This window comes from Didymella exigua, assembly GCF_010094145.1.
Source record: "Didymella exigua CBS 183.55 unplaced genomic scaffold M421scaffold_57, whole genome shotgun sequence".
NCBI lineage: Eukaryota > Fungi > Ascomycota > Dothideomycetes > Pleosporales > Didymellaceae > Didymella > Didymella exigua.
This window is the reverse complement of record NW_022984831.1, coordinates 179,321-199,259: the sequence shown is the minus strand read 5'-3', so window position 1 is coordinate 199,259 and position 19,939 is coordinate 179,321. Positions and strand designations below refer to the sequence as shown.

Below are 19,939 nucleotides of genomic sequence, written 5' to 3'. Positions count from 1 at the left end.
TTCTGGAATTGCAGATGTAGCAAGCCAATGGATAGATCGGCATTCCCATATTTTTCATCATCACTCATCGTCGCCAGTGCAGAGATCAGAGCTGTACTTCGGCTGGCGGTAACTCTAGCAGCTCTCTGCTGTAAATCTCGTAAGAGAGCAGTCGCGAACATGGCGTTTCAAAATGGAGTTGGCGGAGATGGTATTTCCCAAACGGGACGTCAGGCGTGTACCGGTACACTGGGCTTGTGCCGGCGTTTCGTCGAGCTCGTCGAGCGTGGGAAGTCTGACGTCGAGTGCACGAATAATTGGGACGTCAGCAACCACGCTTGTGTCCACATCTCCGACCGCAGCAATGAGCCCTGCGGATAGCACGCAAAACGACGATTCAAAATAGCCGCTGGGAGGAGTCATAGCTGGAACCGTCGTTGGGGCAGTAGTTGAAATTGCATGGGGTGCTGCAAGATTTTAGTTCTTTCGACGCCGTCTTCGAAAGACGTCAGCTGAGGCGAAGAATGAGCATGGACCCGTCGTCTTATACAGCGCAGAAGCGCACCGCACGGCCCCGATACACGAGACGGGATCTGAAGAAAAGAGACAGGAACTGTACGGCCGGCCATCGCCACATGAGCTCGCTTCTGAGCCTTCCGAGCTTGGTCCGTCTGGGTCTCGCTCAGGCAGGTGAAATGTAAGCTGGAACGATCGACCACGTCTAGAAGAACGTGACTTGAGAACATCAGCGTCTAACTTTAGAGTTTGCAATGCTGATTACGTACCGGCGGGGAGCTCAGGTCGGTACCGAGTGAAGCCCAGTTGAATGCCTGCTCTGTGTACATAATCCAGATAGCGGCGTTCTCGCAAAGACATCAAGTTGTGAAGGTACTTTCTGCAAGGGTCGCTTTTCGTGGTTTTGATGTCGTTACTTAACATATTCCCTAGATTAATTCGATAATGCAGGTCTGAGCCTTCTGTAATAGTGATGTTGCCAACTTGAGTGTACCACATGAGTCGATGCTGGCAGTAGCACATCAGCTGTTTCAGACCATCTTCCTGATCGACCATCTTAACGGCTTCCGGGCAACACGAAATAGAGGAAGAGACACAGCGGTACATGAAGGTCAGAACGTCTCCCCGTATTCCGCGTGTTACGATATCTGGAAGCTGCTCGTCTGGGTGTCGTTCGTCTCGGCAGATGTTGAGGTAGAGGCGTCTGAGAACGATGCTCGGATCGTGTCGAGTCCGGGATACATGTCGGAGTTGCGGAAGGCCTTTAGCCGGCGGGGACCCAGTTACCGACCAGATCTCTTCTTGGGCATCGTTCAGTCCTAATCTCTGCACTGCCCTACCCACGAGGTAACCTAGGAAGTCGCCCGCGGCGGAACAAGTGAAGAGGTCATCTTGCCAGAGTGACCGGCTCGTGGGATAGTTACGCTGTAGGTCAGGCCCTTGAGTGAAATGCACGTGTTGCGCATTGTTTCGTGGCTTCAGGTCGATGGTCATGGAGTCGAATTTCCGATTTCTGGAATAGACGCAAGCGCTCGGCGGGAAGCTCCAAGCTGTGCAAATCTCCCACATAGTCGACATCTCCCTGATATGGATCTCGAGTCTTGGTGTTCTGTCCCAGAACTTCGTGAAATACAAGGCTTCCTCACGCAGCTGACGACAACTCCAGAACAGATTAGCAGGAGCTAGCGTACGTGCCGAAGCGACGGCAAAGGTTTCCGAGAAGTAGACCAATTGATCACAATTGAGTTCTGGCTGCGGAGACTCGATGACATATCGGACAACCATGTCACGCAGCTCGCGTGGCAAGGTCAGGAGGGTAGTCGATGACATCTTCGAGAGGGTGAGACTTGTTGGGGGCCGTAGGTGAACAACAGAATGAAGGGATTGTGTGAGAAGATAATCGTTGGCACATCCCTCTTCAACGGACAGAACGGGTAAGGTGGGTTCAAAGTCCGGTTGCATACATCATGAGCATCGTAACCCCTCACGTTGACACGACCATTTCTCATGGCAATATAGGCCTAGACAATTCGTTATGTTGGTAGCCTCCATTGTCTCGAAATGGTTGTACCAGGTGCATCGGAGACGAAGTAGTCCAAGACATTGAAGGCCGTTGACACGATGTCGTGGTGTTTTATGCGGTAGCTCGGGCTACAACGGCCAAGTACAATCTGGCCGCTCATGTGCTAGCAGCTTTCAATGAGCAAGAATCGGTTGGCGTATCGTGAAGTCAAAGTCGTTTTGGTGATGGAAACGGTGTCGAGGTGACGCGCAGGGCGAGGCCCACTGATCGCCGCGCCCCTGCGCGATGCATCTGCTCTGGGGTGACGCTACCTTAGCTAGGCGGACAATGGCTTACTGCACTTCGTACAGGTAATCCATCTTCCGCGTACGCCTGGCGAGCACAGCATCTCACACTCGTGTCACTCCTTTTTTGGCCTCATTCCTATCGCGCAGCGTTTTGAGAGCCTTGTACATCTGTGGATCCCTCGCGCATCTTAACAAATCGGATTGGTGCCTGGTGCGGCTCGTCAGGCGCCATGGGTGGCAGGAGATCGTCGTCAGGGTCGCTGGGCGGCATATCAATGAAGCGATTGTCCCTGACTACGGTACGCCCTGCAGGCTGATATCATTATGGGATATGATACTAACGCGCGTGAAGCTCACGCTTCAAAACTCTGCCCTCATTCTGGTATGACGTTCCACGTGCCTCGGCACGCACCAGCTGCGCGACTCGACCCGATTCCTCGATTAAGCACGAGCAGCGAACAAGACGAACTTGAGCACAAGGCCAGGGACGATGACTGACATGCGATTAGATCATGCACTACTCGCGCGTCATGCCTGTCGTTGGCGGGCAGCGGTATCACACGAGCACTAGTGTGTTCCTGAACGAAGTGATAAAGCTGGGCATAAGCTTGACAATGGTAAGATTGCCGCATTCCCGTCGCGGCCGGATGCGCTGACAACGATGTCTAGGCTCTATATGATATTTCAAAGACTCTCCCACCGAACACGACCGTCACGACCCTCTTCTGTAGCCTCACAAGCGCAATGTTCACGAATGAAAGCTGGAAGCTTGCCATACCCGCCCTTCTCTATACCTTGCAGAACACACTTCAATATGTGGGAGTCAGTAACCTGGACGCAGCGACTTTCCAGGTCACATATCAGCTCAAGATCTTGACTACTGCCATGTTCAGCGTCTTGATGCTGGGAAGAAGCTTGTCGTCACGCAAGTGGTTGTCACTGCTGGTCCTAGTGGTCGGTGTATCCATTGTGCAGCTGCCAGGGTACTCTGCCGAGCCTACCACGATGGGGTCGTTGCGAATCCCTGATACCAAAGTCTGGCCACGATCGCTTGACGCGTTACGACAACTCGGCAGCCATGCTGCAGCGCACTTGACGAAGCGCTCTGGATCATACGAGGGCATAAAGGAAGACCGCGGCATGGTCGCACCAGAGATGGACAGCTCTGTTGGTCTGGCTGCTGTATTGGTATCCTGCGCCTTGTCAGGGCTGGCTGGTGTCTCATTTGAGAAGATATTGAAGGAGTCGACAAGCAAGAACACATCACTCTGGGTGCACAATTGCCAGCTCTCCTTCTGGTCCTTATTTCCTGCATTGTTCCTGGGCGTTTTCTGGAAAGACGGCGAGATCATCGCGAAGACAGGCTTCTTCGCAGGCTATAATTGGGTTGTGTGGGCGGCAATCATCTTCCAGGCGATGGGCGGTGTTATCGTTGCGCTGGTTATTAACTACGCGGACAACATTGCAAAAAACTTTGCTACCAGCATCTCCATAATCATCAGTTGCGTCGTCAGCGTAGCCTTGTTCGAGTTTAAAGTCACTACATCGGTAAGCACGGTCTCAGTCTATATCATCTGACCACGACTGACAAGTGCTCAGTTCTTCCTTGGTACATTGGTCGTCCTGTTTGCCACCTACCTATACACAAAACCAGAGCTGCATCATCACCAGGGGTCAGTGAAGATTGCGAGCTTCGAGAAGACGACGATTGGCCGCCGCTCACCGTCACTCGAGCACGAGAAGAGTGGTGCAAGAACGCGTGGCAACAGCACTTCGAGATCGGCAGCACCATTCACGGAGAGGAAGCGGAACACCTGAACTAGAACCGGCTATCAGCTCAATCTCTTCCAGCTGGCCTCGAGGTCAATTTCAAAGAATAAGGTTTACGCATCACAGACGTAGGCAGTAATCAACAGTTCTCGGCCTGCCTCACAAACGCGTATTGAGAAAGCCGTATGACCCGCACTGCTCGATGTTGTTAAGATGTACTGGAAAAACTCAAGCAGAGCGGTGCGTCACCATTGATGTAGAGCTCAATGCATGACCTGCAGTCGCACGCATATGGGTAAACTCATAGAGATGGCTACACTGTGTAAAAACCACCTCTGTTGTATCTGTTGAGACCAGCTAACACGTACAATGCGGATAATTCGGGAAGTCGCGTGCTGGTCTAATCGCGTAGGTGACGCATGAGGTCCCGAGGTCGCTCCTTCCTCCTGCACAACTTCTTCCTCCGCTTCGATCCTCGCTCACCAATCCTTGTCTCGTGCCTCATTCTGTCTTTCGCCATCTCTCAAGCTGCGTTCATATGTTCCGTGCTGGCGATTTCATATCACCCTCTGCTAACAAGCAATTCGCTTCGCCTGGAGGTGGAGTCTAATACGGTCGACAGGCACTCACCATGGATGAGCGCTACTATGCAACACAGAGCATGCGTCAGCAAGAGCCTACACGACTGCAGTACAATCCACTGCTACCGGAGTTCATAAAACCATCGAGACCAGTCGCCCCGAGAGAGCGGTATCGTGCCACACAGTATGATCACCCTATGTATGACGCCGTAGATGACGACGGCTATGGCGAAAGTGCGCAGCTGGACTATTTCGGTACGCGCCATTGAACGGGTCGGTGGGATTTTACTAACGGTACGCATACCAGCGTATGCTTCAACAACCGTATAACGATCGCCAGTACCAGGCTGCACAAGGTCGAGGGAGGTTGTCGCTGGCTCCTGCCCCATCTCGATTATACGGCGGCGAATTAATCGAGAACGAGCGACCACCACCACGATCGCAGCCTGTGTACCAAGACACCTATGGCGACGAAGGTAATATTCCAGCCGTGATTATACGGCCCGTACTGACAGCGATTCAGACCAAGTCTATCCTACTAATGCCATTTGTGGATCGCTTAGTACGTGTTGCTGTGTCGAAGCACGTAAATGGAGCTGATGCTTGCAGATCGATTTGCATACAACGCTCATCAGTCTCTCGAGTCAAGCTCTGACGTGCCACTTGGTGCTTCCTCAAGCCCCGCTTTGAACGCTGGAAGGAGGCGGGCTGGACAGTATGATAGTGGCGCCTCTCAGCATGTATCTCAACTCCAACCCCTTGAAGATCTACCAGATGAGCCCTTGGCGGATGCCAGAGGCAATGTCCAAAATCAACGCGAGACTGTCGAACGCCCTTCAGAACCATCACGACGCGATATTGGTCATCCATTCCAGCAAATCACAGATATCAACACCGACGGTCCGTCTCATGCGCTGCCAATTGTGCAGGGCATCCGCCTCGTGCCTGTCTCAGCTCTTCCAGACCGTCTCAGAACCGTATTCCCCTTTCTGAACTTCAATGCCGTCCAGTCCAAGTGTTTCGACCAAGTCTTCAGATCAGACAACAACTTTGTCTTATCATCGCCCACTGGTAGCGGAAAGACAGCGATTCTGGAGCTTGCAATCTGCCGAGCGGTTGTATCCAATTCCACGGGCCCGTACAAAGTTGTCTATCAAGCTCCGACCAAGGCACTGTGTTCCGAACGGCAGCGCGACTGGGACCAAAAGTTCAATCAGATTGGTCTGAAGTGTGCCGAGCTCACTGGTGACAGCAACGCGACAGACCTTTGCAACGTGCAGAGCGCGAATATCATCATCACCACACCTGAGAAATGGGACAGTATGACCAGGAAATGGAAAGATCATGAGAAGCTGATGAGACTCATCAAGTTGTTTCTCATTGACGAGGTCCACATCCTAAACGATGACCGTGGCGCTGTGCTTGAGGCTGTAGTCTCTCGTATGAAGTCTATTGGCACCGACGTCCGCTTCATCGCGCTATCCGCGACCGTTCCAAATTTCCACGATGTTGCGGCTTGGTTGGGAAAGAGCTCCTCGGAGCCATACGCTTCCGCCCCGAACGAGAAATTCGGTGAGGAATTTCGTCCAGTAAAGCTGAGAAAGTACGTATGTGGTTACGTCTGTAATAACAGCAACGATTTCGCGTTCGAGAAGCAGCTCGATGCCAAGCTGCCAGAGATCATCATGAAATACTCGGAGCGGAAGCCTATCATGATCTTTTGTGCAACGCGAAAATCTTGCTTTCACACTGCACAGCTCATAGCAAACTGGTGGGGCTCAAAAAATGGTCGAGAACGTCTGTGGAATCCTCCATCACAGGCTATCCACATGCGGGACAAGGAACATTGCAAGGTCGTCGCTTCTGGGGTAGCTTTTCACCATGCAGGTCTCGATCATGAGGATCGAATCAAGGTCGAACAAGCTTTCCTCAAGGGCGACATCAACGTAATTTGCTGCACGTCAACACTGGCAGTCGGCGTTAATCTGCCATGCCATCTTGTCATTATCAAGAACACCACGGCTTGGATGGATGGAAGCACGAAAGAATACTCAGATCTGGAGATGATGCAGATGCTTGGTCGTGCAGGTAGACCTCAGTTCGACGACAGCGCTGTCGCGGTCATCATGACACGGTATACTAAGGTTCGGCGCTATGAGAATCTGGTGACAGGTGAAGACATCCTGGAGAGCAAGCTGCACCTGAACCTCGTTAACCACATGAACGCTGAGATCGGCCTTGGCACCATTCGGGACCTTGAGTCAGCCCGAAAGTGGCTGATGGGCACATTCCTGTACGTTCGACTACAGCAGAATCCGTCATACTACAAGCTTGAAGGATCACGTAACGGCCAAGACATTCAGGAACAGGTAGACAACATATGCTTTCGCGACATCGCTCTCTTGAAGGAGCACAACCTCGCCTCAGGAGAAGAGTATTTTCGATGTACCGAATTCGGCCACGCTATGGCACGCTACTACGTCCGATTCGAGACGATGAGGGTGTTCATGGGCCTGCAGAAAAAGTCGACATTGTCAGAGATTGTAAGTCGTGCTGTATAGCTTTCTTGAATGCCTGCTGATCCATGCAGCTTTCGGCCGTAGCCCAAGCAGCTGAGTTTTCAAAGATCCGCTTTCGTCAGGGCGAGAAGAGTATCTACAAGACCATCAACAGGTCGCCCTCTATCCGCTTTCCGATACCTGTGAACCTTGATTCACCAGCTCAGAAGGTGTCGCTCGTCATCCAGTCTGTTCTTGGCCATGCGGAGATCAACTGGGAAAGTGACATGTCCAAACACAAGGCTCAATATCAGCAGGAAGTGGCCACGATCTTCAAGTCCATCAATAATCTGGTTAGATGCATCATCGACTGCCAGATTGTTCTGGGTGACTCCGTGAGCATTCATAGTGCACTGATGCTGGAGCGCTGTTTGGGATCAAAGGCCTGGGACGACAGCCCGTTGCAGATGGTGCAAGTACCCAATATCGGCACTGTTGCCGTTCGTAAACTTGTCAACGCTGGCATTCACAGTATCGAAGATCTGGAAAGCACAGACGCGCGACGCATTGAGACCATTGTCGGCAGAAATCCGCCTTTCGGTCTAAAGGTTCTTGAGGATCTGAGGTCGTTCCCCAAGCTTCGTGTGTCCCTTCGTATTCAGCCGTCTTCTGTAAGTCTTGATAGCTTATGCATCCACCCAGTACTGATGACACATCAAGGTCATCAAGACACCAGAAGGTGCTAAGGTCCAAGTCATGGCCGATATTGGCTTCATCAATGAAAGCCCTTCAGAGAAGTTTAACAAAAACCTAATCTACGTCTGCATGTTGGCGGAGACCTCGGACGGGCGTAAGGTACACTTCACGAGGATGAAGTGAGTCATCTTCGTCCTGGTTTAGTATGCAGTGCACTGACAGAAATAGCGGCCATAGGCTCGGCATGGGTCAGAGCCTGGTCTTCCCAGCATTGCTGACTAGCCCAGAACAGAAGATCAACTGCTACCTCATGTGCGAAGGCATCGGTACGTCTATTTATCAAATGCAAAGTGTCGTACTGATTGAACGAAGCTGGCAGTATGCGAGACGCCACATTGGCGCCCAAAATCGCACCCTCAACATTTCCAGTTTCGGCCCCGAAGGCAGTAGAGCCTGCACCTACTCACCAACCAAATATGTCCAGGCGCAGAGTCGAAAATACTCCCATGCAGCGGAGAAAGTCTTTTACCAATGACGACTTCGGAGACGCTGATCTCGACGACGATGCTCTGGTCAAGGCGAGTTGTGACGATCTTGACTTCGACCACATTGACAACTTTGCGGATCCAACGGACGCTATCACTCGGAGCAACACCGCAAAAAACAATCCCGCGAAAGAGAAAGATTGCTCGAAGGCCCCGGCAACCAACAATGAGGACGATGGCGAACCAGCGCCTGATCAGTTACCCAACGGCAGGTGGCCATGCAACCACAAGTGCAAGGATAAAGAAGCTTGCAAACATTACTGCTGTAAGCATGGCATGGACAAACCACCCAAGAAGACTGCGCCGAAACGCGCACCGATAGGGGAGCATCAGAACCAGTCGCCGCCCAGCAGCTCTGCGCATCGCAACGACAGAATAGAAACGAAGCTAAACCTGCAAAGCTCGAAGCGGAAGACTTCGACCGCTATCGAGGAGCTGGACTTGACGCAACAGGAGAAGAAGCGCAAGCCCGAGTATGCCATCAATGGTCCACGAGATTATCGAGACCTTCACAAACTCCACAAGGATGTCCAGAAGAAAGACATGCCGGCCTCTCTTCACTCAGTCATGAAAACGAAACCCGCGTACTGCTATGGCGAGGGTGGTGAGCATCAACTGTCTTTCCTCAGCCACTCAACCGCCGCACGACCCGAGACTTCAAGCGAGTACGGCGACCTTGAATTTGATGACTTGACTGCCGGACTATCTGCCCTGCAGAACAAGCCGACTTACTCCGACGAGCTATCTTCGCTCCATTTCCGTTGTAGAACACCAGTCACGTCTCGCGGCTCTGATACGTTCGGTGACGACGAATCTATGTTCGGCGAAGCCATCGTCGGTCTCGCAGACTCTCAGGATCTTCGTGCACACAATCTAGGCACAGCGAGCATGCAAAACTACGAAGCACGCGATGCTATCAGTGTTGCCGAAGACTTCACCGACGTTGACTTCCCCGTGGACATCGACTTCTCCGCCAAGTATATCAGCCCGGATCCGCCCAACCAACATAGCAAGACCTGTGCTCCTCTCCTCGAGGCCATAAGTAGCCCTGAGCAGTCCCGTAATTTTAAGCCGGCGAAGCCGATGCTGCAGAACCGAGAACTTGGCGAGCTACAGCAGGGCAAAGCTGCGCCATCACCGCCTAGCCAGGCTGCGAAGGATCTGGACGAAGAAGAAGACGTGTACAGCGACTTACTGGATATGCTTGATATGCCGTTGGCTGCTAACAACAAGGCGAACACGAAGAGTGACAACCATCCTGCCAAGGTCAAAGCGCCAGTACAATCAGTCGAGACCAAGCAAGAAGAGCCAAAGCAAGTCCCAGAGGGATTCAAGGATCTTCAGCCATGGCTGTTCCAAGAGTTTGGCGACATCGTGGAACTTGTGGACGAATGAGTTGACTCGCCTATACCTATAGAAGGATCATGGTTTAAAGAACATGCTGTATGATTAATCCAGTGTCGTGAAAAGACCAGCAACAGGCATACTGCAATGATTCGAGCAGCTATCAAGTATGTAACGTCTCGTCATTATATACTGAATATAAGATGTGATATATAGTATACTTGTCTTCTGACAGGCCCATCACCAGCCTTCCACCTATTACAACACCATATCATCTCGTCAGTCCACATACTGCTTACTTCTTCGTCGTAGCATAAACTCTAAGGTTCGTGCAGTACTTGTCAAACTTGCGATTGCCCAGCGGCTGCGGGAAGACGCCACCGTCAAGCAGCTGGAACAGGTCCCACTCTCCTGCACTACCCTCAGTCTTGAAGTTCCAGAAGATCCAGCCTTGGGTACGGGTCTCGAAAGCGTCGAGTTGCACCTCGATGTACCTGCGCACGCTATCCTTCCAATCCTGAGACCAAGAGTCAACTCGTCCAGACTTGCCGTTGCAGGAGCCGATATAGGACGCGCCGGCGTAACTACCTTCCATGCGCGAGCCCGATGCGAAGCCATTCAGGTGCTTGGCGCAGTCGGTAAGAGCCCCGGACCACTCGCCGACGATAGTCCACTTATCGGAAGTGGCGTAAGAGTCGACCTGGATTCATCAGTCAGCAAAATTCGCGTGCAAGCTTCGCTGAGACAATGCGTACCGCATTGCAAGCCATGCTTAGGTGCTGCTCTACACCCATTGAGACAAGTCCAGCGTCGAAAATCTGGTACTGATGGTGGTCGACGATGACACCCTGTGCATTGTTGTCCTGAGGTGTAAGCAATCCGTTCATCCAGCTTGGGTCGAGAAAGCCGTCGTGGAGGGCAATTGGCGTATCGCTGACTTGACGCAAGTTATAGAAGGCATCGCGGTAGAACTGGCGGACAGTAGCTTGTGGAACCATTGCTAGGAAAGGCTCATTGACGGGCTGGATGGCGACGACGACATCTTGCATATCTGGCTTCGCATACTTCTCGTTGAGGATCTTGAGCGTCTGGTGAGTGTATGCAAGGCTGTCCGCATCACCCCAGCCTGGGTTGTCCAGCTTCTGGCCACTGTGGTCAAATCCGTTCTGGCTCTTTGGTGCGCCGTGCAGGTCGATGACAACTTTAAGCCCGGTCTCGCGCGCCCAACTGATGGCCTTGTCGAGGTAGGGTGCAGCACCCTGGGTGAAAGGACCCCATGGCTCGACGTAGGACCAGTAGCCGACAGGGATACGGACCACGTTGAAGCCGGAGTCACGGATCTTCTGGAAGTCCTGGAGCGAGACGAAGTTGTCCCAGTGAGGCTTGAGTGCATCGAAGCAGCCTTGCTTGCCGAGCTTCTCGCACAGAGTCCACTCGTCAATGACAGGATAGCCAGGATCGCTGTGGAACTCGAAGATGGAAGGCGTGATGAATCTGCAGAAGACATTAAGTATCTTACTTATGACCGTGGTTGGTGGACCGACGGTTCAAGGACCAGCCATCCTCCAAGATTGACACCCCGGACTTTTGTGCTGCCCCAGTTGAATTCGACGCTTCTCTTGCTGGTTGTGCTGTTTGATGTCAGTACGAGGCGCAGCCCTTCGCTTGGAGGCATGAGCATACCTTGGTGCCGCATGCACGAGAGTAGTTGCGACAGCCAGGAAGGCCGACAACGAGGCTTGTACCCGCATGCTGGTCCGATACTGTGTCGGTGGTTGGGGTAGAGAGCGACAGGTGGGAACTCAGCGACGTGAAGAGAAAGCGTCCAAAAGGTGAAATTAGTAGCACAACTGAACGCGCGGTCGTGCCTGTACACAGTGAAACGGTTGAGAAGTAGTTGCGTGATCAGGACGTAATTTGTAACCAGCTAAATGCAACGCGCCTTCGCGCAGCTGCGTACAGGAAGTGGCACATGCTCGTCCATGCCTTCCTCAGCGGGATCGACGCGTCGAACTCTCCTGATTTTGACAAACGACACGTGAAATAACCTAGTTAGGCATTGACAAACGACAGAGCATGTCAAAAGTTGCATTGCAGCCAGTTGCATACCGCGTTTACTCGAGAAGTACCGCTTCTCCAAAAAAGCGAAATCCATTTGCAATACTGGCTCTGTTTTACATGCGATAGAAGCATGCAGAGAAGTATTGAAAACGAGCCCAAGAGGTGTGCGGCCGCGGCCGTTGTAGATGAGCGATCTTCAGTGATACAGCGATCTGGTGTTGCGGGGGCTGGGAGTACGAGGTGCGGGACGCCGGGTGGTGTCCTGCAGAAGCCTGCTCCAGCCCAACGATAGTGCATAGACTCCAGATGTGAGAAGACTGGGCTTGCGTCCGGATTCTGCGTTTCATCGAGTCACGTAAACTCGATTGGACATGTTGCTGGACCTCCACTGCCTTCGACACCGTGCCATCAAGTACAAAGGATGAGAGTGGCAGGGTGTTGAGTCGCAGGGACCAGGAATCGGAAATGACGCCTCAATCCATGAAGCCGACAGTTTCGTCCATAATAGCAGCGAAGCTCTTTGTCTCTCGATGCTTTCCACTGGTGGGGGGAGGAAACTGCGACATCTTGGTGCGAAACTCCTCAGACTTTTGAATGCTGGGAACAAGGCGTCTGGTGACCGCGATCAGCTTCTTAGATCAAGCAGTGTCAAGGTTCATGACTTACTCGACGTGCCCTTTCAGCAAGTAGCCGGAGCGCTCCATAGCATCAGCGAGCTCTTCCTGGTGATTGTCCAAAAGACTGGTGTTGGGCACGACAATGAGCGCAACTTGGTAGCGCAGAGCCTCCAGGATCGACCCGGATCCGGCATGCGATATGACGAGGCCCTTGGATTGCTGCACCAGTTTGAGCTGTGCTTGCAGGCCATCTGGATTGAAGTCGATGCCATCAATGATCATCTTGTCTTGCATGCGAGCTCGGGCGGTGCTGGAGGCGCTTGTGTAAACGTCTTTGGCTGATCCATACTGAACGAGAAGATGAGTGAAACCAGTCTCGACCAGTGCATCCAGGGATGAAGGAGTCAAGACGGATTCGATCAAGGCTGTGAAGGGTGCGGTTGCGCCGGTTGTGACGAAGCACAACTTGGAATCTGGCGCCCACTTCCACGCTGTCGCCATTGTCGCCTCAGAGCCAGTAGAGTATTACGAATCGAGAAAGTATGATCAGGTCAACCTCGTCAAGTCGCCAACCCAGCACCCAGACGTCGCGGGACAGATGCAGGGCGGGGGTCGGACGCAACCGCCTCGCATTGGCTCGTGGCACGGGCGCACATTCCGCTCCTTGGCGCCGGGGGAGCGACTCGGCGAAAAGTTCACGACGCCATCACCCATCTCCAGCAGCATGGCGTCAGCAACACGGAACCTGCTGCTGCAGTCGCGGCGCTGCCCGTCGTCCCTCACACCCCGCTCGACATCCAAGTGCGCATCCCAATGGCGGCGGCCGTTCTCCACAACACGCAGTCGGTCCGCGAGAGACCGAGACGACGAGCCTCCCCGCGAAGTGGAAAAGAAGCCTGCAAAGCCCGCGCTGGAGTCAACATGGGCGAGCACGCCGGACAAGGCGGCGATTCAGCTGCAGAAGCTCGCGGCGGACTTGAAGGAGCTAAATGAGGAGTCGGTCCAGGACGCGGCTCGCCGAGGCAGGGACGGCCGGGAAGTCGCGACCGAGTACGAGTTGGACAACGACGACGACCTTGAGATGGCCGAGGAAGACCGACGTCTCACGCAAATCGGGTTCTGGGCTGAAGGAGAGGAGTCCATGGGTCCAGACGAAGACTACTACGGCGACGACATCACGAGTCACGGGCACGGAGAGCTGCGATCGCACCGGTACTTGAGGGAGTACGCGCGACTGATTGCGTGGGAGCTGCCTCTGCTGAACCGTACGGCCCCAATGTCTTTGCGTACAAGACGCATCTAACGTGCTGTAGAGCTCGCGCGCCCCTTCGAACCCCCCACGGCGGCAACGCCGTTCCGCTTCCGCTACACGTCGTATCTGGGCGAATCGCACCCGGCGGCCAACAAAGTTGTGGTGGAATTCTCCCCCTCGGACCTGGGTCTCACGCCCGTGCAGCGCTCGAAGCTGATCAAGCTCTCTGGTCCACGCTACAACCCGTCGTCGGATCTGATCAAGCTGTCAACGGAGCAGTTTGACACGCAGACGCAGAACAAGCGGTTCCTGGGCGAGACCATTCAGAGTCTGATGGCCGAGGCCAAGGACGCCAAGGACACGTTCGAGGACGTGCCGTTTGACTTCCGGCACCACAAGGCCAAGGTGCGGCACGAGTTCCCCAAGGAGTGGATCCTGACGGCGGAGCGCAAGAAGTACCTTGCGGAGAAGCGGGCAGAGGCAGCGAGGCTGGAGGACCAGAAGAGGGGTAATGGGCTGCTGGTGGATGGCAACACGGTGATTGAGACGAGCCTGCCGTTGTTGGAACAGGCGGAGCCGGTGCTGATGGAGACGCCGAGGCGGAAGCAGAGGTGAGTGGGCGTGGAGTAGCGCGGGTGACAAGGACGCGATGGAGGAGCGTGTGGAATAGTGTATCATAGAGCTATGTGGAAGGCACGTACTGATGCAGAGCAAATAGTGTATTATATGGGGTGTGTGCAAGGCATGGAATTGCATAGCATGTAGTGTTGTCCAAGACCAGTTTCTGTGCTCATAACATGGATCAACTATCCGCAGCATCGTCAGCTGTGACATGAATCAATTATCCGCAGCATCGTCAGCTGTGACATGAATCAACTATCCGCAGCATCACCAGCTGTGACATGAATCTGTGACATGAATCAACTACCCACGGCATCACCAGCTGTGACATGAATCAATTACCCACAGCATCGTCAGCTGTGACATGAATCAATTACCCACGGCATCACCAGCTGTGACATGAATCAATTATCCGCAGCATCACCAGCTGTGACATGAATCAATTACCCGCAGCATCGCCAGCTGTGAGCATGTCCCAAAAGGGTATCTATATAACCCGAGTACGCCAAACTCCATTCCTACGTACTGATACAAAGCAACACGACAGAGCACCGAGCAGGATGCGCATCTACGAGGCGGCGGGTGGGGCGGCGGCGGCAGCAGCACTGGGCCGGCTCTTCTTGCGAGCGGCCTTGGCGTCGGGGTCGGCGGGGTCCCTCTTGCGCTTCGCGGGCCTGCTGCTCCCGCCCTTGGGCCGGTAGGCTGTGTCGTCTGCGTCTGCGCCGCCCTTTTTGGGCTTCCCCCTGGCTTCCGGGGCGACCGAGTCTTCGCCATCGTGGTCCTCCTTGGACGCTGGTGTGCCGGCGCGGCCGGCGGCCATGTTGGAGGGGCGGCTCTTCTTGCTGGCGGCCTTGGGTGCGGTCTTTTCCGAGACGTTGTCGTGGTGGGGGGCGTCCTTGTCCTGCAAAAAGACCTGTGGCTGGTTCTTGCGCAGCCAGCTGTAGACGCTGTCGGGGTTGCGGATGGTGAGGTCCTTTTCGCTGAGCGGGGGCTGCGAGGGGCCGAGGTGCAGGGTGCGGTGGTGGCGGGTGGCCTCCTCGTAGGCCGGGTCTTGGAGCAGCTGGTCGAGGGCCAGCAGGTATTCCTCCTCGTGCTGCGGCGACAGGTAGCCGGGGGCGTTTTCGCTGAGGTCGATGCCGTCGGGCAGTGCGGGCAGGTCGGCGAGTGTGGTGTGCGGGACGGCGGCCTCGAGGGCGGCGAGCGTCTTCAGCGGGCAGGGCTGGTCGGCGGGCTGGTCGGCGAGCTGGTCGGCGGGCTGCGTGGGCTGGTCGGCGGCGGCGGCGGCGGCGGCGGCGACGGACAGGTCGAAGCGCTGGCGGGCAGAGACGCGCGGCTGGTCGTTGAAGTCCAGCAGGGCGTCGAGCAGCTGGTCGTTTTCGGCCTGCAGGCGGCGGGCGGTGCCCATGGCCTTCCACTCGTCCATGATCAGCGCGTTGCTCTGGCTCATGGCGTCGTCGAAGCGGATGCGCATCTTGCGGAACTTGCGCCTGCACGCGGCGTCAGCTGCGGCTGTCTCTCGTCTCTCGTCTCTCGTCGCTCGGCTCGCCTACCTCCACGACCGCTTCACGGGCGGCTTCTGCGCGGCCTCTGCGCTGGGCGCGGGCGCAGGCGGCGGCGCGTCGGGCGTGGGTGCCGCGGCCGGTTGGGGCGCCTCGGTGGCCATGCTCGCGCGGATAGGGGGGAGGGTGGCTGCTGGCGGTGCTGGCAGTGCTGGCGGTGCTGGCGGTGCTGGCGGTGCTGGCGGTGCTGGCGGTGCTGGTGTTGATGCGGCAGGCGAGGAGCGCCGCTGCGACGCCCCGAGTCGTGTCGGAGGTCACGGCCACGATCCCTCTGCAGACGCGGCCGTGCGCTCGTGGGCTCGTAGGTTCGCAGTAGCTCCCCGTCCAGGCCCTCGACTCCCCGGCCCTCGACTCCCGCCCGGCCCAGGAGACACAACACGACGCTCTCTGCTGCCCTCCCCTTTGCCAGCCCTCGTCCGCACTGCCCGCTCCGTCCGCACGCCTCTCTCTGCAGACACTCTGGCCCTTCCCTCTCCGCCGCTCGCTCAGCACGACCCGCCCGGTCCCTCCGGCAAAGCGCATCGCGCTACGTACGCAGTAGTCGGCACTCGACACCGTAAGACCCTGAACGCCCGCGCAGAGGTACCTGCCTGGACTGCCCTCTCTCTCTTCGCACACGTCCCCCCCCTCCCGGCGCCCTCGACCACCGCCAAACTGTCGCCCATACTCCTCAACCGCACCTCGCGTCTGAGCTTCGCCGGCGACCCGCGGCCCCACCGACCGAGCCCCGACCGCTCGTCCTCGTACTCCGCCAACACCATGTCCCTCGAAGCCAAGGAGGCCCGGAGGCGGCGTAGCAGTAGTCTTGTCTACAAGGAGCCGCCCGAGTCGCTCGAGCAGCTGAGCGACCAGGCCGCGCTGCCCAACCTGAACGCCGAGTGGGTCAACGCAAAGGGTGAGTGCCCCCGACGCCGCCCCGCGACTGCACACGCGTAACAGTCGGCCTGCACACACGCAGCAGTCGGCCTGCACACACGCAGCAGTCGGCCTGCACACACGCAACAGTCGGCCTGCACACACGCAGCATGAAGACGGCTGACGGCACCACTGCACCCGTGTGGCGGTCGCCCTGAGCACACCAAACTTGAACACGGCTGACGGCACCACTGCACGTGTGGCAGTCGCCCTGAGCACACCGAACTTGAAGACGGCTGACGGCACCACTGCACACGTGTGGCAGTCGCCCTGAGCACACACAACTTGAACACGGCTGACGGCACCACTGCAGGCGCATGGGCAATCCACTTCGTCCTGATTTTCATCGGCAAGATCCTCTTCGACATCATCCCCGGCATGTCGCAGGAGACGTCCTGGACCCTCGTTAACCTCTCGTACATGGCCGGCTCCTACCTCATGTTCCACTACGTGCGCGGCGTGCCCTTTGACTTCAACTCGGGCGCCTACGACAACCTCAACATGTGGGAGCAGATTGATAACGGCGACCAGTACACCCCGGCCAAGAAGTTCCTTCTGTTCGTGCCCATTGCGTTATTCCTTGTTAGCACCCATTACACACATTACGACAGCACCTATTTCATCGTCAACTGCCTGGCCACCATAGCCGTCGTCATTCCCAAGCTACCCTCGGTACGTCGTTCCCCCGACTGCAGACAGACTCGCACCACGTCGTTGCAGCACCCCCGACTGCAGGCAGACTCGCACCACGTCGCTGCAACACCCCCGACTGCAGACAGACCCACGCTAACCCCCACCAGCTACACAGGTTACGAGTTTCCTTTTTCAACTCTCCCCCAGACCACATATAGCCACACCAGTCACCACACTCGCATTCGTTTGGTTGGATTCGTAGCATGTATTTCTCACCGCATCCTCCGAGACTCGCCTTTGTTCGGTTGGATTCGCAGCATGTATTTCCCACATCCGCCGAGACTCGCCTTTGCTCGGTTGGATTTGCAGCATGTATTTCCCACATCCGCCGAGACTCGCCTTTGCTCGGTTGGATTCGCAGCATGTATTTTTAACCACATCGTCCGCATACCCGCGAACAGACTGAGTTGCATTCTCGGCGGACCGGCGTTTGGGGGCCTTTTCTCTTGCGAAAGCACGGCGCTTTGATACAAAAGGTAGCGATCTCGCAGTCACGTGCTATATATGCAGCGACTTTGTAATATCAATCATAGGCTCGTTGAACATCCCAAGTGGCACAGTCGGGAAACACAGCAACTCGAGCCGTGGCACTTGTACAGAACGGTCCGTTTTCGTGTCGGCATGATCCCAAGCGGGCAAACGTTTACTAGCGTGGCTTCCACAACGGGCCATGCCGTCATCGATATCCATAATCGCCCGTTCTGCAAGAATGCTTAATTGTTCGTGCTACACCACCCTTTGCCTGCCGCCCGCTCTGCGTTTTTCCCACCGTCATGATGATGGCCACCTGGAGGTTGGTCCAGCGTTGCTTCCTCTCTTAGTCCCGCCTTCCAGCAACACCCGCCTTCCAGCAACACCCGCGTTTAGACCTGAGCCTCAGCTACGCATCCTTGTAGCAGTCGACGGCAACGAAAAATTCACAACAATGTGGTCGCAACTCGAGCCCACGGGGCCGCACCTGTCGTATTTGGTCCTGACATCGTTCCTGATCATGTATGCCCTCTTCTCGCTCATGATTAGGAACAGGCTGCATCTCTCTGAACCACCTCTGGCAACCATCTTTGGCATCCTCGTAGGACCTCGCGGGCTATCGTGGCTGAGGCCCTACGAATGGGGCTTCCAGGACCCAGTCATCCAGGAGTTCACACGCATCGTCGTTGGCGTCCAATGCTTCGCTGTCGGTCTCGAGCTTCCGAATGGCTACCTCAAGAAGAAGTGGAAGGCGCTCGTCGTCCTCCTTGGCCCTGTCATGGCCTTTGGCTGGCTGATGGGCGCCATGTTCATCAAGCTCATCTTTGATACAGACTTTGCATCCGCATTGACCATCTCGGCCTGCCTTACCCCAACGGATCCCGTCCTCGCAGCCTCGGTGCTGTCCAACAGTCAGTTCAGCACCCGTGTGCCAAGGCGTATCCGAGATCTCCTGAGTGCAGAGAGTGGTGTAAACGACGGAGTGTCGTTCCCGTTTCTGTTTTTCGGTCTCAACATCTTGACCAAACCCTCCAGGCGCGACATCTTCAACGAGTGGTTTCTGATCACGGTGCTCTACCAGTGCACATTCGGCATCGTCCTTGGTCTCATCATCGGCCACGTCTTCAACAAGCTCTACCACATCTCCCACAAGCGTGAGATGATGGGCCGGGCTTCCTACCTAGCCTTCTACCTCCTGCTGGCCATCTTCTCCGTTGGGCTCGCGTCGACCATTGGAGTCGACGACTTCCTCGTTGCATTCTTCGCTGGTCGAGGCTTCGCGCATGGCGGCAACTCGCCCACGGCAGACACGAGACTGCCAGTTGTCATCGATCTGATGCTCAATTCCGCTCTCTTTGTCTTCTTCGGTGCTATGATACCTTGGGACTCGTTCGACAAGCTGGACTCAATCACCCCTGGAAGACTGTTGGCCGTACTGGCTCTCATTCTCGTCTTCCGCCGCATCCCTATCGTCTTCGCATTTTACAAGGCCAAGCTGCTCCCCACCGTCCGCACCACGACCGAGGCCCTGTTCGTCGGCCACTTTGGACCCATGGGCGTCGGCGCACTCTTCCTAGCGATCGAAGCACGCGCTCAGCTGGAGACGGATACATCGCTGCCGCTGCCCCATCCTCCTAGTGATCTCGACCCCAAGCGACAAAGGACCATTACCTTGATTTGGCCCATTGTTTGCTTCATCGTCATGGGAAGCACTCTGTTCCACGGCCTAAGCACCCTCGCCATCAGTCTGGGCGGCCATTTTTCGAGGAAAGAGGGCGAGAGGGCGCCCTTGATTGGAGGCGAGCGGGAGGGACTGCACGGCATGATCTTCGATGAAGAAAACGAAGGCGCGGATGAGGAACAAGGGAACGAAGAGGATGAGGAAGCGGAGGACAGGGGGTATGCCAGAAGTCAATAGGATGGTGGTGAGATGGTGAATTGACATGCCAAGAACTAGAAGTTGCTCGACAGGAAGGAATGACGAGATTGAATATCGGCCGTCTCAACCTCCA

The 19,939-nt window shown here is 55.5% G+C and overlaps 9 protein-coding genes across 9 annotated transcripts; 5 read left to right on the top strand and 4 right to left on the bottom strand.

Annotated features, from left to right (window-relative positions):
• Nucleotides 1-530: 530 nt before the first annotated feature.
• M421DRAFT_335988 (uncharacterized protein) lies at nucleotides 531-2,248 on the bottom strand. Its single transcript, XM_033589420.1, has 2 exons — nucleotides 765-2,248; nucleotides 531-714 (listed from the first exon to the last, which is right to left on the bottom strand). The coding sequence occupies exons 1-2, from the start codon at nucleotides 1,954-1,956 to the stop codon at nucleotides 701-703; spliced, it is 1,206 nt and encodes a 401-aa protein (XP_033443240.1). The 5' UTR covers nucleotides 1,957-2,248; the 3' UTR covers nucleotides 531-700.
• Nucleotides 2,249-2,546: 298 nt separating this feature from the next.
• Nucleotides 2,547-4,014, top strand: M421DRAFT_49052 (nucleotide-sugar transporter; the record flags this gene model as incomplete). The annotated part of the gene is made up of 5 exons (XM_033594763.1): nucleotides 2,547-2,603; nucleotides 2,657-2,686; nucleotides 2,814-2,921; nucleotides 2,974-3,852; nucleotides 3,904-4,014. Coding segments are annotated over 5 exons (1,185 nt in total), but the record flags the coding sequence as incomplete, so codon positions are not given.
• Nucleotides 4,015-4,880: 866 nt separating this feature from the next.
• M421DRAFT_10108 (P-loop containing nucleoside triphosphate hydrolase protein) lies at nucleotides 4,881-9,789 on the top strand (the record flags this gene model as incomplete). The annotated part of the gene is made up of 8 exons (XM_033586598.1): nucleotides 4,881-4,910; nucleotides 4,963-5,131; nucleotides 5,179-5,217; nucleotides 5,265-7,198; nucleotides 7,246-7,824; nucleotides 7,874-8,028; nucleotides 8,078-8,175; nucleotides 8,222-9,789. The coding sequence occupies 8 exons, from the start codon at nucleotides 4,881-4,883 to the stop codon at nucleotides 9,787-9,789; spliced, it is 4,572 nt and encodes a 1,523-aa protein (XP_033443238.1).
• Nucleotides 9,790-9,904: 115 nt separating this feature from the next.
• On the bottom strand, nucleotides 9,905-11,653 carry M421DRAFT_335746 (glycoside hydrolase family 5 protein). The gene is made up of 4 exons (XM_033589418.1): nucleotides 11,422-11,653; nucleotides 11,283-11,369; nucleotides 10,494-11,232; nucleotides 9,905-10,438 (listed from the first exon to the last, which is right to left on the bottom strand). Exons 1-4 carry the CDS (start codon nucleotides 11,487-11,489, stop codon nucleotides 10,034-10,036), a joined length of 1,299 nt encoding a protein of 432 aa, XP_033443237.1. The 5' UTR covers nucleotides 11,490-11,653; the 3' UTR covers nucleotides 9,905-10,033.
• A 559-nt stretch (nucleotides 11,654-12,212) lies between these two features.
• On the bottom strand, nucleotides 12,213-12,917 carry M421DRAFT_408035 (glycosyltransferase family 1 protein; the record flags this gene model as incomplete). Its single annotated transcript, XM_033590343.1, has 2 exons — nucleotides 12,213-12,411; nucleotides 12,466-12,917. 2 exons carry the CDS (start codon nucleotides 12,915-12,917, stop codon nucleotides 12,273-12,275), a joined length of 591 nt encoding a protein of 196 aa, XP_033443236.1. The 3' UTR covers nucleotides 12,213-12,272.
• Nucleotides 12,918-13,140: 223 nt separating this feature from the next.
• On the top strand, nucleotides 13,141-14,283 carry M421DRAFT_104746 (uncharacterized protein; the record flags this gene model as incomplete). The annotated part of the gene is made up of 2 exons (XM_033587058.1): nucleotides 13,141-13,681; nucleotides 13,730-14,283. 2 exons carry the CDS (start codon nucleotides 13,141-13,143, stop codon nucleotides 14,281-14,283), a joined length of 1,095 nt encoding a protein of 364 aa, XP_033443235.1.
• A 574-nt stretch (nucleotides 14,284-14,857) lies between these two features.
• M421DRAFT_76564 (uncharacterized protein) lies at nucleotides 14,858-15,952 on the bottom strand (the record flags this gene model as incomplete). Its single annotated transcript, XM_033597233.1, has 2 exons — nucleotides 14,858-15,776; nucleotides 15,840-15,952. 2 exons carry the CDS (start codon nucleotides 15,950-15,952, stop codon nucleotides 14,858-14,860), a joined length of 1,032 nt encoding a protein of 343 aa, XP_033443234.1.
• Nucleotides 15,953-16,604: 652 nt separating this feature from the next.
• On the top strand, nucleotides 16,605-18,006 carry M421DRAFT_426357 (Orm1 type endoplasmic reticulum protein; the record flags this gene model as incomplete). Its single annotated transcript, XM_033594365.1, has 3 exons — nucleotides 16,605-16,743; nucleotides 17,077-17,435; nucleotides 17,564-18,006. The coding sequence occupies 3 exons, from the start codon at nucleotides 16,608-16,610 to the stop codon at nucleotides 17,612-17,614; spliced, it is 546 nt and encodes a 181-aa protein (XP_033443233.1). The 3' UTR covers nucleotides 17,615-18,006.
• Nucleotides 18,007-18,381: 375 nt separating this feature from the next.
• Nucleotides 18,382-19,845, top strand: M421DRAFT_10102 (Na(+)/H(+) antiporter 2; the record flags this gene model as incomplete). The annotated part of the gene is made up of 1 exon (XM_033586589.1): nucleotides 18,382-19,845. The coding sequence occupies one exon, from the start codon at nucleotides 18,382-18,384 to the stop codon at nucleotides 19,843-19,845; it is 1,464 nt and encodes a 487-aa protein (XP_033443232.1).
• Nucleotides 19,846-19,939: the final 94 nt, after the last annotated feature.